The 17,601-nt window shown below is 42.3% G+C and overlaps 1 protein-coding gene across 4 annotated transcripts in view; it reads left to right on the top strand.

Moving 5' to 3' along the window:
* tmprss5 (transmembrane serine protease 5) overlaps positions 1-17,601 on the top strand; it is a 48,585-nt gene that overhangs the window by 13,368 nt on the left and 17,616 nt on the right. For all 4 annotated transcript variants that reach the window (XM_059639045.1, XM_059639044.1, XM_059639046.1 and 1 more), the window contains exons 4-8: positions 5,425-5,541; positions 7,430-7,565; positions 11,502-11,615; positions 12,538-12,581; positions 15,849-16,011. In XM_059639045.1, coding sequence (XP_059495028.1) covers positions 5,425-5,541; positions 7,430-7,565; positions 11,502-11,615; positions 12,538-12,581; positions 15,849-16,011 — 574 coding nt within the window. The remainder of the gene's footprint in view (positions 1-5,424; positions 5,542-7,429; positions 7,566-11,501; positions 11,616-12,537; positions 12,582-15,848; positions 16,012-17,601) is intronic.

The following is a 17,601-nucleotide window of genomic DNA, read 5'->3' as shown; positions in this document are numbered from 1 at the left end:
CAGGGGAATGTGTAGTGGACAAGGGAGTCCTGGAGAGAGTGAACCCTCCGGAAAGCAGATAAGGGTGAGGAAGGAAAAATGTCTTTGGTAGTGGGGTCGGATTGCAGATGGCGGAAGTGTCGGGGGATGATGCGTTGGATCCGGAGGTTGGTGGGGTGGGACTTGAGGATGAGGGGGCTTCTGTTTTGGTTGTTATTGCGGGGAGGGGGAGTGAGAGATGAGTTGCAGGAAATGTGGGTGACACGGTTGAGGGCGTTCTCGACCACTGAGGGGCTGGTGGGGGGCATATGTTGCGATCCTTGGAAAAACGAGGACATCTGATATGTACAGGAGTGGATTGCCACATCCTGGGAGCAGATGCACCGGAGGCGAAGGAGTTGTGAATAGGGAATGGCATTTTTGCAGGAAGGTGGGTGGGAGGTGGTGTATTTTCGGTGGCTGTGGAGTCGTTGGGCTTGAAATGGATATCGGTTTCTAGGTGGTTGCCGGAGATGGAGACAGAGAGGTCCAGGAAGGAGAGAGAGGCGTCAGAGATGGTCCAGGTGAACTTAAGGTTTGTCTGGAGGGTGTTGGTGAAGTTGATGAACTGTTCGAGCTCCTCGTGGGAGCACAAGGCGGCGTCGATATGGCCATCAGTGTAACGGAGGAAGAGGTGGGGTTTGGGCCCTGTGTAGGTACGGAAGACAGATTGTTCCATGTAACCTACACAGAGGCAGGCATAGCTTGGGCCCATGCAGGTACCCTGTGTATAGGTAGGGCTTGTCTGTAGGAGGTGGCTTTTTAAATATTGTTTGGGCGGAAGCTAAAGAAGTGCAGCATTTTCCTGGAAGACTTTGGAGAGGCAACAAGTGAAGGTGGAACACCCCAGGAACTGCAGCAATTCAAAAGGCTCCCCGCCCACTTCTCCAGTGCAATAAAAGATGGGCAAAAATGCTGGCCTGCCCAGTGACACACCCACATCCCAGTTTAAACAAAAAGGATTTAAACAAGTACAGAGAAAGGAAAATACAGGCAGGATGGGAGGACAGAACGTAAGGAAAGGCCAGGTCTATGATTAAATTGTGAGTAAAATGATGAAACAAGTTAAGAAACAAAAGTTGAGTCTCGAGGAAAGATAAATTCCAACAGTAGAACCAGAACCAGAAATAGCTGAAATCTGAAAATTGTTGAACTCGCCTTTGAATCTAACTCTAAACCAGTTTCACAGGATCTTGGAATCTATTTGGGATGGTGTTTATTTTGCAACTAGAGGTGAGGCAAGAATACAAATATTTTCAATCACACCCAGTTGACCTCAGCCAAATGTTTAAATCAATGGTTCCACACCTAAGCACAGCCTCGCAGAGCTCCATTCAAATATCTTCTCTGTTCTCACACTTACTGACAACCTCTGGTGCATTGAGGATTGTCATTAGCTTCTGGCTGTTTGTATCTTTTCCTGAGTTACATTCAGCACATAGTGCAGAAAAAGGCCATTCAGCCAACTAACGCATACCACACAACCATGACTCCACCTTGCTCCATTTTATCCTGTCAGCTCTTATGTGTTTATTTAGCTGTCTAGCTATCCAGCATAGTTCTGTTTATGATAGTTTGGGAGCTGAATATGGAGACGATAAGGACTGCAGACTCTGGAAGCCAGAGTCTATAGGTGTGAGGCTGGAAAATCACAACAAGTCAGACAGCTTCTGAGGAACAGTGTTTCAGGCCTTGATGAAGGGTTTCAGCCAAAACATTGACTTATCTGCTCCTCAGATGCTGTTTGACCTGCTGTGTTTTTCCAGCCTCTCTCCTGTAGACTCTGGGGTCTGTTCAATGATAATGGTATTAGCACAATAGAGAGGGATGCCATATGTTCAGGAAACCAGAATGTACAGGTACTGTGGGGAGAGATGAAAACATAGAAATCCCTACACTGCAGAAGCAGGTTATTCAGCCCATCAAATCCAACACAGAACCTCTGAAGGTCATCTAACCCAGACCCAGATCCATACCTCCCAACCTCATTCCCTGTAATGCTGCATTTGTCATGTCTAATCTACCTAACCTGCTCACCCCTGGACACTGTGGGCAATATAGTCAATGGCCAATCTACCTTACCGGCACAGCTTTGGACCGTGAGAAGCAACCAGAGCAAACTCCACACATTCTGTCACCTGAGAGTAGAATCAAACCTGGTTACCTGGCACTGTGGGGCAGCAGTGCTAACCACTGTGCCACCCATTAGAAATGATTAATTCTGTGATGGGATTGATGTGCAAGCACACCCAAAAAGTGTAAGCACATGGAAAGATACAGAAAGAATCATGGGGGGTTTTAGCCCACTGGAGCAATCAAATCGACAAAGGTAGTTGTGAGGAGATCATAGAATGTGTTCAGACTGTACATTCTAGAGCCCACCAGAGAGCAGGCTATACTGGACTTAAAGTCTCATCAAATTGTAAAATATTATGGATAGTCTTATAGTGAAGAGATTCTAAGTAGCTGTAATCATAATACAATCAAATTTTACATTCAGTTTGAGGGAGAGGGGTGTGGACCCAAAACTTTTATTTCAAAGTTAAATAAATGTAATTTGAGAACATGAAAGCAGAGTGAACTGGCAAAGTAGGTCAGGGAGCTAGACAATAGGTTCAAAAAAAAGTCATTAGATACATTCCAATGAGAAAGAAAAATTCCAAAGGGCAATTTGACTATTTTCAGTAAACTAAGAGAAGTCGAAGATCATACTAAGCTTGAATATAATTGCACAAAGACAGGTGGTAGGTCGGAAGATCAGAAGTCTTGATCTGTATGTCCGTGCAAATAGTATTTACTTCAACTATTTTACGTATAGTGCATTTCACATTCTAGCCACTCTGAGTTTAAAAAATTGGCCTTGAATTCTTGATTAGAACTATTAGTACCAATCTTATATTTATGATTCTTATTACAGGATTTATTGACAAATTCAAACATTTTCTTCATGTCTAACCTATCAAATTCTTCCACTATCTTAAAAATCTCTGTCAGGTACTGCATTTGCAATAGAGAATGGCCAGCGGTGAGATGCACTGAGCTCTGAGAGTGTGGCAGAGCCCTAAGCATTTTTTTGCACCTAATAAAGATGCATGACGCAAGCATATACAGTTTCCTTTTCATTTCTTGCATGCACGCCAGTTAACTGGATACAAATCAATTGCAAACAGGAATGTAGAAAGAAGCCATTTTTCCCATCTGGTCTGTCCTCTAGAAACATAGGAGATAGGAGCAGGAATAGGCCATTCGACCCCTTGAGCCTACTCTGCCATTCAATATGATCATGACCGATCATCAAGCTCAGCACTCTAGACCTGCCCGCCCCTCTTATCGCTTCATTTGTTTGGCCACAAGAGCTATACCTCCTTCTTGAAAACACACAATATTTTGGCTTCAATCACTTTCTGTGGTATTGAATCCCACTGGCTCGCCACTGTCTGGGTGAAGAGATTTCTCCTCGTCTCAGTTCTAAAAGGTTTACCCCATATCCTGAAACTGTAACCCATGGTGTGGTCACTCCCAGCTCAGGAACATCTTTCCTACAACTAACCTGTTCAGTCCTGTTAGGATTTTAAACATTTCTACGTGATTTCCTCCTTGTTCTTCTAAACTGCAGTGAACACAATACTAACCATCTATCTGTCTTCTGCTCACCTTCATTCCATGCTTTCAGAGAAGCAAAACCTATTCATCTTGAGTTTTACAGTTAATGAGTCTGAGTAGGCTGCTTTCTATGGGAGACAGTGCCTCACTTCAACTACCCTCTGTGTGAAAAAGTGTTGAATAATTTCTCTGATGAATTGCACTGGTTCTGAGTTTGAGATTATCACACCTTCTTCACATTAGATTCTTCAAGGGGGGTCTAAAAGATTATGAGGTTTTGAAAAAAACTACAGCATCTTTGTTTTTCCAGGAATCTGTAATGGCCGGTGAGCTGATGCAGTCATTATTTTGTTTCCACCAATGAAAACCAGCAGAAAAATTATTTTTGCCTCTTCTTTAATTACAAGTCTGGTTTTACTTGCACCTCAACCCATCAAAATAATTTTATCTAAAACATAACGTTTCTGGGAAGTGTGACCTTTCTTCAATAAAATGGTTAATATTTTCTACTTGTGTAAATAATGTTGGTAACTATTGATAGGTTTGGAAGTTGATTTGATTAATAAAGTTTAAATCTGACACCTCTGAGGACTTGACCTTTGCTGACGTGATAAAAACTTACCACTGCCTGAGTATAAATCAACACTGGACTGAGATGGGTGGGAGGGCAGGATTCTATACAGGAGATTAAAGCATGTATTTCATAATAGTAGCCACTCCTTAGCTTAGTCAACATCACCAAATATCCGAGTCAAATCTGGGGTCATAAAATTGCAAGAGACTGAAACCAAAATTCCAATTTAAGATGACTTAATTTTTATGACATGTGGTCATCACAGAAAAAATATGAAACGCTGGAATAAATTTGCCAAGCCTTGCACCTTCCAAACCTGCTAACTCTGCCAGCTAGGAAGATGAGGGCAGCAGACTCCTGGGAACATTACCAGCTGTATTATCACCTCCGAAACAGGAACTACAGCACTGTTCCTTCGCTGTCTTTGGGTCAGAATCCCAGAACTTCCTTCCTAACAGCACTGCTGGTGTTTCATTGAGCCCTGTGGACTGCAGCAGTTCAAAGGAAGCAGTTCACCACCACTTTCAACAAATGATGGAAATACACACAGAAACCGTTAGCAAATTTTTAAAAATCACAAGCAAAAAGCATGACTGGCAACTGTCATCAATTGTACTTTCATCTCATGTAGAAGGCAATATGGACCTCATTCTGTTCTTGATTAGGGAGAAGAATGGTAACTGGCTTGAGACCAGGAGAGTTCATTCACCCAGCTCAAATGCACTCATTGGAAGAAGCAGTAGTTTAGATTTAGATTTTAGATTTTATTGTTACATGTAGTCCTCAAGTACAGGACTACAGGGAAAAGTGGGCAATGTCACCACACATGGTGCCATCTTAGATGCCAAAGTGCCCAGTACAAAGAAAGGTACAAAGTATTAAGAGAAACAGAGTTAAAATTTTAAGCATTACTTCATAGAATAGTAGAAAAATAAAGAAATAGGTAATAGTTTACTTTAAAGCATTTCATTGTTTCAGTTGGGAAAATAATGGTCCTTTATCACTCAGTCAGTGTCTTTGAAACATGGATCTCTCGTCAAATGTCAATGCTAGGGCAGATTAATAAAACCCTCATGACTTCTGACAAACCAATGTGTTACACAATGTAATTCATTTTCCGATTATGGCACTGCACATAAGGAATAAGAGTTAGATACCAAGGCCACTGAACTAATCTGACAACTAGAAATCTCTTTCCTTTTAATGCTTTTTGTTTTGTTCTATGTTAGTGAAGCATTTGGAGAGGCCAATTGAGAATAAAAACTCCATACCTACCGGAGGTAATGCACCCACAACTGTCTGCAACAGAACAGACGCATACGATAGCAGTGCAACGTCAAGCCCAGGTTGGTATCTTCTGTAATAAAATGTGAGGCTGGATGAACACAGCAGGCCCAGCAGCATCTCAGGAGCACAAAAGCTGACATTTCGGGCCTAGACCCTTCATCAGAGAGGGGGATGGGGTGAGGGTTCTGGAATAAAATACCTACTAACCTCATCCCACCTCCTTGACCTGTCCGTCTTCCCTGGACTGACCTATCCCCTCCCTACCTCCCCACCTATATTCTCCTCCCCACCTATCTTCTTTTCTCTCCATCTTCGGTCCGCCTCCCCCTCTCTCCCTATTCATTCCAGAACCCTCACCCCATCCCCCTCTCTGATGAAGGGTCTAGGCCCGAAACGTCAGCTTTTGTGCTCCTGAGATGCTGCTGGGCCTGCTGTGTTCATCCAGCCTCACATTTTATTATCTTGGATTCTCCAGCATCTGCAGTTCCCATTATCATTGGTATCTTCTGTAGTTCTGTTGGAAAAGATTTGGTGTTACATATTTGTAACTATTAAGTGAAGGTTAACTGTACCAGAGTGTGGCTCTGTTCATCCTTCTTAACTATTGATACTTCAGCCAATGATTTTCTTTTTGTACTTGATTGGTTCAAAATAGCTGATATGTAAACAGTACAGGAGTTGCTCTGCTGCTGGAGCTAGGTTGTTTTGGGTGTGCCCCTGGAGTTTGTTTTTGAAGATTCTATTCCTGGAGTTACTCTACTCCTGGAGTTGGTCTGCTCCAGTTGTTCTGGATTTATTTTGCTTCTGGAACTGACCTATTCCTGGAGTAAGTTTGCTCCTGATGTTTGCTTTTCCCTCATGTTACTCCACTCCTGCTTCGAGTCTGCTCCTACAGTTAGTAGGTTCCAGATATAAGAATCCAGAAAGCTCCTGCACAGAATGATTTGAGGTCCTGCTGCTTGAATCACAAAAAGTTTGCATTCAAGTTCAAAGTTATTAGTGGAGGCAATTAAATATTGCCTTTATTTCACACAGACTGGACAATAAAAATGGTGAAGTTTTGCTAAATCTATACAAGACACTCGTCAGATCACAACTGAAATATTTCCATCAGTTTTAATGTCCTTAAGTAAGGAAAGTTATCCTGACATTGGACGCAAAGGAGAAAAATTCCACTCAGTTGACCTTAGAATGGAAAGATTTTCTTATGAAGAGGAGTTGAGTAGGTTAGGCCTGCATTTATTGGAGTTTAGAAGGATGAGAGGAGACCTTATTGAAACATGTAAGATTCTAATGGGGCTTGATGGAGTAAATGCAGAATAGAACTGTTAGGACTAAAAGGGAATAATCTCAGAGTCACCAATTTAAGACAGAGATGAGTAGGAATTTCTGCTGTCAGAGGGTGGTGAATCTGTGAAATTCTTTACTGCAGGGGGCTATAAAGATGAGGTCAATACGTACATTCAAAGCTGAGATGGATGGGTTTTTAATCAGTAAGGGGACTTGGGATAAAGTAGTAAAAGTGGAGTTCAGGATGATCAGATCTGCTATGACTTCATTGAATGGAAGAGTGACCTCAATAGGCTGAATGGCTACTTCTGCTCCCATGCCTTATGGTCTTGCTCCTGTTTCTGGGTTCACACTCCTCCTGATGTTAGGTTGCTCCTGGATTTAGTTTGTTTCTGGAATTACTCTGCTCCTGGAATCAGGGTAAGGGGTAAGTCACAATGTTGATTCAGAGAGCCAGTACATGACATGATTGACCAAATGGCCTCCTTCTGTACTCCTGCTGTGAGTTTACTCCTAGTGGTCACCAGGTTCAAACAAGCTACTCTCAATGTTCCTCCTGAAGATAGTGGGAAAATAAAATAATGTGAATCAAATAGAATCTAACTCAACTGCATCACAGAATGAATTCTGCTTTGACTATCATTGATTTGTCCCCAGTCTCTTTCAGAATTAATACTGAGAACTCTCTACTGGAGATATATCACGAGTCGAAGCAGGCCTGGCTTCCCGTGTGTGATGCGAGTTGGAACTCCTCGCTGGGTCAACTGATGTGCAGATACATGGGACGTGTTAAGTAAGCTGTGATTATTCACTCAATTCGCTACTGTGCAATCAGAATATCTGAACCTTTTCTCAGGTGTATCCCCTTGCCAGCCCTGTGTGAGATAAACTTGAGCTTGATCAGGCAAACCTCATTGACCATTCCCGAGTTCCCTTGAAAATCCCCAATGTTGGGGGTGACTTGTCATCATTCAGGCCCCTTACAACAGTGCACATAATAAGGGGCAAGCAGAGATGAAATAAGATCAGCTCCAGTCAGAACCCAACTTTTCCAACTCTTTGCTTCTGGTTACCCTCACAAACTCCTAGGAATGAGATAACAAACTGTCAGGTACTTACAGGGAAACGTTCAGGGCCTGCAGAATGTTGAAGACAGAATAATGAATCACTTGTAGTAGGCTATGCACAGAGTCCATTCCATAGTGTTATATGTAAAGGATAAATTAACAGTCTCAAGAGTATTGTCCAACAGGAACTTTAAGTACTGAGTACTGCATGGCACATGTTACTTTATTTACAGGAGCCTTTTCAATCACAGCTTCACACAATCACTAGGACAACCTACCTTCAACTCCATAACAACACCTTAACTTCACACTTGCCTCAATTCATCTGCTGCAAATACCCTCGTTCGTGCCTCTTGGTCACTCCTAGACTAAATATTCAAAAGCCCACCTGTCTGGTCTCCCACATTTACCCTCTGAGCACTTGAGGTTATTCAAACTCTGCTGGCCATCTCCTTCAAGGCACCACATTCTTTCCATCTCGGTTCTCTTTGATGTACGTTTTCCCCTGGTTAAGCAAAGCCTTAATTTTGAAAATGATGTCCTTGCTTTCAAATTCCTTCAGGATATTTCCCCTGTCTATCTGTTTTATCACCTCATAACCGACTTAAATGTCTGCCCTCCTTGAATTCCGGCGTCTTAAGCATCGTTGGTCTTAACAACTCCTCCGTTTATGATTGTGCCTTCAGCAGCCTGGTTCCTAAAGTCCTCCACAAAACTTCTCTACAATCTCTACTGTTCTCCCCTCATTTAAGATGCAAAACCTACCTCCTGAACTAAACTTTCTGGCCAGCTGACTAATGGCACTTTATGATGCTCAGTATCTCATTTTGATTTAAGGAACTTTCAATCAAACTGCCCAGGAATATTATGCCACACCTCTGGCGCAGGTGGAACTCAGGCCTCGATCTCCAGGCTCAGAGGTAGGGGCACTACCACTGCATCATAAGAGCCCTCTTACATTTTTTGATCTTTTTTTTGTTTTATGCTGTTTGTTCCCTTTTAATTCCAGTAATGCTATCACACACAACCAAACAGCTTTCTCCATCACCAAATCACATATTAACCACCTCTAGTCAATTCCCCTTGTTTCCAATTATTCAATTCAATGCATACCCCACTCATGACAATACACTAACACCAAACGTGAGTGAGAGGCAGGGAGAGAGGAAGGGGCTAAATCAAATTGGAATTGTAAGCAGAGATAAGGCACTCCAGACACAGTGGTGCCCATCTCTCTCCGAAAGCATTGAGTATCAGCGGACCCTGCATGCTCCCTCTCCCCTAGTTATGATTTATAATTGCAAATGTGATTAACCACAGGCATCTCTGTGAGAGAGCAATTGGTTCTATATAGTTTAAATGGTGTCACTCCATAGGCATGGGGGCAGATGAGAAGATAGCCCTTTCTGAACTAAAATGGCTAGCACCTTCACTGTTGGTATCAGTCAGGATCACACTCTGAGCTGACAGATGTTCACTTCATAATGCTTCACAAAATATCTTATTACTTTAAAGGATTGAGAACAATGTAACATGCTGTGTAGATTGGCGTATAATGTACAGCCCTTTAGCTTTGTTGTACAGGACATCATGTGTCTTAATACACATCGTATAGCACCATGATTTCATGAAGATCACAAAGACTTCTTTTAAATCATGAGAAAAGCCGACAGTGAGTAAAAAAAAAACCTGCACCACTTCAGCTTCTCAATTGAGATTTATTTAGTAGAGTAGTGAAAATTCCATACAGCTACTGTCCATCACACACCCAATCGCCAGAATCTTCACACATTAAACAGAGTGAGATCCTCAAACTGCAGTCCAACCATAGTCCCAAAGATTTAAAGTATAATAGGAAGCTGATCTGCCTCCATACAAGATGTCACAGTTGAAGAACAGCAAGAGAGTGAGATGTAGAAATGTTGATGGTTTACATAGGAATGTTGGTTGCAAATTGACTTCTCTAGCATTCTTCCATCGATGATGGAAAAGTCCAGGAATGGAAGGGCTAATGTTATAAAGAGCCCTTCAATATCCTTGAAAGTTGCCACCCAGGTTGACAGGGCTGTTAAGAAGGCATACAGTGTTTTAGCTTTTCGTAATAGAGGGATCGAGTTCCGGAACCAAGAGATTATGCTGCAGCTGTACAAAACTCTGGTGCAGCCGCACTTGGAGTATTGTGTACAGTTCTGGTCACCGCATTATAAGAAGGATGTGGAAGCTTTGGAAAGGGTGCAGAGGAGATTTATTAGGATGCTGCCTGGTATGGAGGGAAGGTCTTACGAGGAAAGGCTGAGGGACTTGAGGCTGTTTTCATTAGAGAGAAGAAGGTTGAGAGGTGACTCAGTTGAGGCATATAAAATAATCAGAAGGTTAGATAGGGTGGATAGGGAGAGCCTTTTTCCAAGGATGGTGACGGTGAGCATGAGGGGGCACAGCTTTAAATTGAGGGGTGAAAGATATAGGACAGATGTCAGAGATAATGGGAACTGCAGATGCTGGAGAATCCAAGGTAATAAAGTGTGAAGCTGGATGAACACAGCAGGCCAAGCAGCATTTCAGGAGCACAAAAGCTGACGTTTCGGGCCGAGACCCTTCATCAGGGAGGGGGATGGGGTGAGGGTTCTGGAATAAATAGGGAGAGAGGGGGAGGCGGACCGAAGATGGAGAGAAAAGAAGATATGTGGAGAGGAGAGTATAGGTGGGGAGGTAGGGAGGGGATAGATCAGTCCAGGGAAGACAGATTTGTCAAGGAGGTGGGATGAGGTTCGTAGGTGGGAAATGGAGGTGCGGCTTGAGGTGGGAGGAAGGGATGGGTGAGAGGAAGAACAGGTTAGGGCAGCAGAGACAGGCTGGGCTGGTTTTGGGATGCAGTGAGGGGAGGGGAAGAGCTGGGCTGGTTGTGTGATGCAGTGGGGGGAGGGGACGAACTGGGCTGGTTTTGGGATGCGGTGGGGGAAGGGGAGATTTTGAAGCTGGTGAAGACCACATTGATACTATTGGGCTGCAGGGTTCACAAGCAGAATATGAGTCGCTGTTCCTGCAGCCTTTGGGTGGCATCATTGTGGCACTGCAGGAGGTCCATGATGGACATGTCATCTAAAGAATGGGAGGGGGAGTTGAAATGGTTCGCGACTGGGAGGTGCAGTAGTTTATTGCGAACCGAGCGGAGGTGTTCTGCAAAGCGGTCCCCAAGCCTCCGCTTGGTTTCCCCAATGTAGAGGAAGCCACACCAGACAGATGTCAGAGGTAGTTTCTTTACTCAGAGAGTAGTAAGGGAATGGAGCGCTTTGCCTGCAATGGTAGTAGATTCGCCAACTTTAAGTACATTTAAGTCATCATTGGACAAGCATATGAACGTACATGGAATAGTGTAGTTTAGATGGGCTTCAGATCGGTATGACCAGTCGGCACAACATTGAGGGCCGAAGGGACTGAACTGTGCTGTAATGTTCTATGTTCTATGTTCAATAGGCGGCTAAGAGATCAATCTGTGAGGGACACGTTCTTTGACAAATGCTGTGTTTGAACTGGTGGTCACATATTTGGAGCTATGGCCCCTGTTACTAAACCGCTGAGGCCTGGCACATTGTATGTTAATGGGAACTGAATAAATTCAGAGGGTGTGACATCATCCCAAACATTTGTACATTATTCTGCAGGTACCTGAATTCCAGTATTGCAAGTGTGAGTGAGATTGGACCCAACTACACACAAGGATTTGCTGAAATCACTGATGCATACAACAGAAATTTAGAGGAGATCTGGAGGTACAGGTTCGTATTGTTCCCTCAGATCTGTGCAATTTTATATTTACACTAAACCCAGGGAAAAATAATCAGCAATTATGAGAGTAGAAAGAACAAGTTTCTTAGGAGATTCCTTTGAGGGGAGACTTAATAGTGGTGTTCAAAACCATGCAGTGTGTACACCATAGCAGTTCTGACTGGCAGAAGGTTCTAGTGGGACTGTAACTAGACTGTTAATTGAGAGACCCAGGTCAGTCACAGAAACCTGGGTTCAAATCCTGCCATGTGATAATGTTGAATTTAATATATTTTGTTAAATTATCTGGAATTAAAAGTCTAATAATGATCATGAAATCATTGCTAATAGCCAGGAAAAACTCACCTGGTACATTACAGTCTTTTAAGGAATGAAACTGCCATCCTTACCTGATCTGGCCTGCATGTGGCTCCAGGCTCTCGGCAATGTGGCTAACTCAGCCACCCTCTCTGCAATTCGGGATGGGCAATAAATGCAGGCCTAGCCAGTGACACCCATATCCCATGAATGAATAAAAGAAAAATCATGGAGGTTCTCCTGGCCAGCATTCATCCCACAACCTTTACAAAGGCAGACAATTTGATCGTTTTCACAATAGTGTCTGTGGGAGCTTGCTATGTACAATTTTGCTGTGTTTGACCTAAACTATAACAGTGACTATACTTCAAAAATTGCTTTATTGTTGTCAAGTGCTTTGGAACAACCTGAGGCTGAAGAAAGCATTGTATAAAAGCAAATTTTTCCTTCATTTCCAAAAGCACCATTGTTAGCATCAACCTAAACTAGTTTAAGAGAGAGATATAAAATACATCCATTGTCCAGTTAGTTGTTATTTCCATTTGTTAACAGGTGTTTGCAATCCTCACAGCATCTAACTGATAATTAGGTCTTCTTGCTTTTTTTTTTCTCCAGGGCTAGCTGTGCATCTGGAAAGGTAATAAAACTGAAATGCTCTGGTAAGTGCAAGTGTTCAAAGTAGAATCTTTAATAGGCATCGCTTCGATTCATTGCTCTCAAACTGTCAAATGTATACCACCTCAAATAGCACTGGAAAACATTAACGTTTCACTTTTTCAAATTCTCCTCAAAGTCACACGGTACACTGGCTTGGACCTATATTAACTGTTCATTCATCATTACAGGATCAATATCCTGGAACTCCTTACCATCATTGCTGCCTTAAGTGTCACAAAGACCCCAGGGGTTCAGTCACAGAGGCATACAGCATTGGAACAGACCCTTAGGTCCAAACAGTCCCTGCCAATCATAACCCCAAACTAAACTAGTCCCACCTGTCCGCTCAGAGACAGTAAGAACTGCTGAAGCTGGAGCCAGAAATAACACAGTGTGGAGCTGGATGAACACAGCAGGCCGGCCAGCATCAGAGGAGCAGGAAAGCTGATGTTTCGGGTCGGGACCCTTGTTCAGATCTTCCTCAGAGAAGATCTTGATGCAGCCACTCTGCCACAACCAGGCACGTTGAATTCATTCCCAGCACAGATTGAGGTAGCAACAATGGATGGATTAAGTTTTTGTTAGCCATTTTGGAAGAGGTTGGTTTTAAAAAGATCCTGATCCACCTGCACTTTGAGACAAGGACGAGCCAGAAAGGAACTGTATCATTGCAAAATACGTTTAACAAACAATAAAATGACTCAGTGATTTTTGACATTATCCTTTCACTCAGCCAACTGAGAAAGTTTACACAAAGTTAGCATCATGAGGTTTGGTGAAAGGGGTGAGTGAATGAAAGTGGAAATTAACCACTTTTCATGGAATATTTTGGTTCAGATTTGTATTGAATAAGATCACACAGATTTTATGGCAGAGAAAACAGCCCATTCCACGCAAACTGATCTGCACTTTGCATGAACCACGTCCCACTTTACATCATCCCACCGTATCAGTGAAGCACTCTGTCTGTTTGGATATTCTGGAAAGTTCTTAAAGATGTTTTTCCAGAGTCCAATCTGAGATGTCTCCTCTGCTCTCACTATTTGGTGGTGCACTGTGTTTGTACATATTTCACAAGGGTGACAGTGCATTGAAGTGACCCGATCATTTTTAAATGGCAGTGTTTGTGAGTATCACAAGGTGGCTTACAGCACCTACGCATGCAGAGTTAGAACAGCATTTGATGCAGTGTCAGTGAATCACGATTTTTTTCTAATGTTCAAAGTTTCAGGAGAGTGTTTTCTTTGATTCAGATACAACCATATAGCAAATGGTCTTAGAGTTAGCAGCACAGCCTAGATTCGTTTTAAGTTGAATTCATGCCATCGTCACTCTGGGAGCCATTACCATCTGTACCCTGTGTTATACAGTAAAGCTAACATTGCTTTGGAACAGTGTGGTATCTGCAACATCAGTCAGGATGCCTGCATCCAATCTCCATTGCTTTGACACAGCTTTGTTCTAAAAGCTGGTCTTTTCTTTTCCTATTAATGGCAGGAAGCCACAGGTGCATTAGCAGAGATGGATTCCAGTAATTATTTTTAAAGTCAGCACCTTTTTCCTTAAATTCGATCATTGGGTGTGGGTGTCACTAGCTGGACCATCATTAATTGCACATGCCTAATTGGTCTTGAACTGAGTGGCTTGCTAGGACATTTCAGAGGGCAGTTAAGAGTCAACCACATTACTGTGGGTCTGCAGTCACATGTAGTCTAGACCAGGTACGAAATTCCGTGCCAAAGGATATTTATGAACCAGATGGGCTCTTCTTTTTGTAACAATTGTTATGGTTTACCATTAAAATAGCTTCTAATTACGGGCCTTTTTTTAAAAAAATGAATGGCTACAATCTGCCCTGGTCTACCCACGTTGACACAACAGTTAAGAGAGCACAACAATGCCTCTGCTTCCTCAGACTGTCACCAATTGCTACAGATACTTCATAGAAAGCATCCTGTCCAGATGCATCACAGTACGGTATGGCAACTGCTCTTCTCAAGGTCAAAAGAAATGACAGAAAGTCATGAACACAGCCCAGTCCATCACACAAACGATCGTCCCATCCATTGACTCCAACAATACTTCCCACTGCCTTGGGAAAGCAAACAACATGATCAAAGACCCTCCCACGCCAGTTACACCCTCTCCTACCCTATTCCATCGGGCAGAAGGTATGAAAGTCGAATACACATTACGAATGGATTCAAAAACAGCTTCTTTCCTGCTGTTATCAGACTTTTGAATGGACCTCTCAAATGTTAATCCTGATCTCTTTCTCTGCACCTTCTCTGTAGCTGTAAGAGTATATTTTGCACTCTGTACCCCTACCCTGAAGCACTTTGTATGGTAAGATCTGCCTGAATAGCATGCAAAACAACACTTGTCATGGTATCTCAATACATGTAACACTACATCAATCAATTCATGATTCAACCATCTGCTATGGTGACCTTCAAACCAATGCCCATGAGTTATCAGTTCCCTGAGTCCATGATATTACCACTATGTTGCAACCTCTGCTACTTTTTCTGTTTTGTGAATACCCACTCCATAGGAAATCAGGGACAGGAATCTAGGACCAATGACCAGAGAGCTATTGAAGTAATCCTGAAAAGCTATCAACACTCTAACCAAACCACAATAACTCAGCACAGGTCAGACATTTTATCTGGGGTCTTCCTTGGCTCATATAGCCCATACAATGTAGAAAGTCCGTTAGTCCATTAAGACATTGGAGCAAAGGAGGGATGTTTGCAAGTCAAGCATTATGAGTGATGGTGCCATGATCTCTACCTGGGACAACCTGCTGTTGTCAAAAAAAGTGGCCTCTCATCCCATCTATTAACAGGCTGCTATTGAGGTAATTGGCATTCAGGGACGTTGACTGTGATATACTTGCTTAGGATGTAGCACTCTTAAGCCCTGACTTCTGTATTCAAGTCCCACTCCAGGACTTGGGCACAAAAGTCATAACTGACAGCTCAGTTGTATAATCAGGTGCGATATCTTTTGAATGAGGGGTGAAACTGTGGCCTCTTCCCTGCTATTGAATGGAAAAATATCCATGGCAGTATTTTGAAGAAGAGGTTATTGTTGTGAGATCTTGCTGTGCACAAATTGGCTACTGCACTTCCAACAGTACAACAGGAACTATGATTCATAAGTACTTCTTTGATTCTAAATTGTTTTGAGGTCTGAACCAGTTGAAAAGCGCTCTACCTAAATCCAACTTTTAAAATCTTTTATTCACGCTGTCTCGCAACATGCAGACTGTGGGGAGAAGCATGACTTTTCCATGATCGTTGGGGGACATGAAGCCGAAATGGGGAGCTGGCCCTGGCAGGTCACATTGTACAATAAATACCAACATATGTGTGGAGGCTCCATCATTAACCGATACTGGATCATAACTGCAGCACACTGTGTATACAGGTACATTATCCATCAGCGCGGAAGATAAAAGTTAAACAATATTTTATGGATAATTTATATCTCAGTCCATATTCAGGTGGAGAGGATTAATGGTTAAGGATTCTGCCTTACTATTCCTGGACATAATGGAAATGCAATGTAATATTAGCAAACTTCAACCCCTACCCCTCACCTGTGAATCACAACAATAGGTCTCATAGCTAAAAGTGATTGATTTTACACACAGCATTCATTTTATATAATTATTGATAATGCAGCTTGCTCTCACAAGTCACTGCACTTTCGTTCTCTCTGCTGCAGTTCTTAGAGAGTCGTTATAAATGAACTCTGTAGACTGTTTAATGTCATACACTGATCAAATAGACTCTGCTGAGTAAATAGTCTCTGTTTGTTCGAAACAAACATTGCTCCAAGGACATTCTAAACCCCACCTCACCTCCAATTCAAGGTCTAGCAGAGGTTACCAACAAATATGTGTTTCAATAGACAAAATATGTTTTTTTATGTTCCTAAGTACAAGACATTTGAGTATTGAGAAATAGAACCACTGTCATCTAATGGGTCGTTTGAAGCATGGCTTCTTCATCTAAGATACACTGTAACAGATGAGTAACCCTTCATTATTCTTCCTCAATGGTATAAATTTATGCCAATGCAAGTGGGTCATTCTGTAGGCATAGATTTGCCATTTCTATATTATATACTTACACCTCCTTAATTGCTCATGATGGAACTGTGCTGAGATATTCCTGCTCAAGAGATCTTATCTGGCCTACTGATAGTTTCAAATATTTTCTTTCCTTTATCACATATTTGTTAGGAGCCATGATGACATCTTTGATATAGAATATATGTATTCTTTTTCAAACCATTATCGGTATATTCCAAATGGGAAGATATGTGTCTTCTCTCACAATTGAAGCATCTGTCCTAATTAATAATTTAGCAGCAAGCTTTTGTGAGTTTAAAAATAAATAGTTATTTATTCTCACACATTTAGCCCAAGTTGCTGCAATTCTTAAACACACACAAGGATCAGATGCAGAATACAGTCAATGCTAATGGATTTTTTCTAATGGATTTGATTCCTTAAAATAGAGGAGAGTTTTATATAGTAAAGAGATACAGAGAACCCTAACACCTTAATTCTCAAACACACTCACAAAGATCAGATACAGATTACAGGTAACACAGAGTGGCTTCTTGAGTAGATTTGATTCTGTAAGATTAAAGCCAAGATCTTATAAAGTGCAGGGATCACAGCTCATGAAGGTTTCCTGCCGTCAGGCTGGTTCTCAGGGATTCTCTTTGAAACTGAAATGTGTTAAGTATTTCAGCTGCTTGAAGGTCTTACAGCCTATTTCTGAGTTTGGTTTACAGACTAGCTGAACTGGTAGGTTAGATGGCTCTGATGGCTCACATCTGCAAACTGTTCAGAGTTAATTTATTATAGGAGCAACTATGACTGTCTCACCATGTGGCTTTGCACAACTTCACAGCCTTTTGCAAATGAGGTGTGGCGTTCATGTTGATCCTGCACCCTGTATAGCAGGGTTGACATTTCTGAAGTCCCTGTTTCGGGCAGATGGA

The sequence above is a fragment of the Stegostoma tigrinum genome, chromosome 32, assembly GCF_030684315.1.
Source record: "Stegostoma tigrinum isolate sSteTig4 chromosome 32, sSteTig4.hap1, whole genome shotgun sequence".
NCBI lineage: Eukaryota > Metazoa > Chordata > Chondrichthyes > Orectolobiformes > Stegostomatidae > Stegostoma > Stegostoma tigrinum.
Note: the sequence above shows the minus strand (reverse complement) of the source record. Positions and strands in the feature narration are given on the sequence as shown.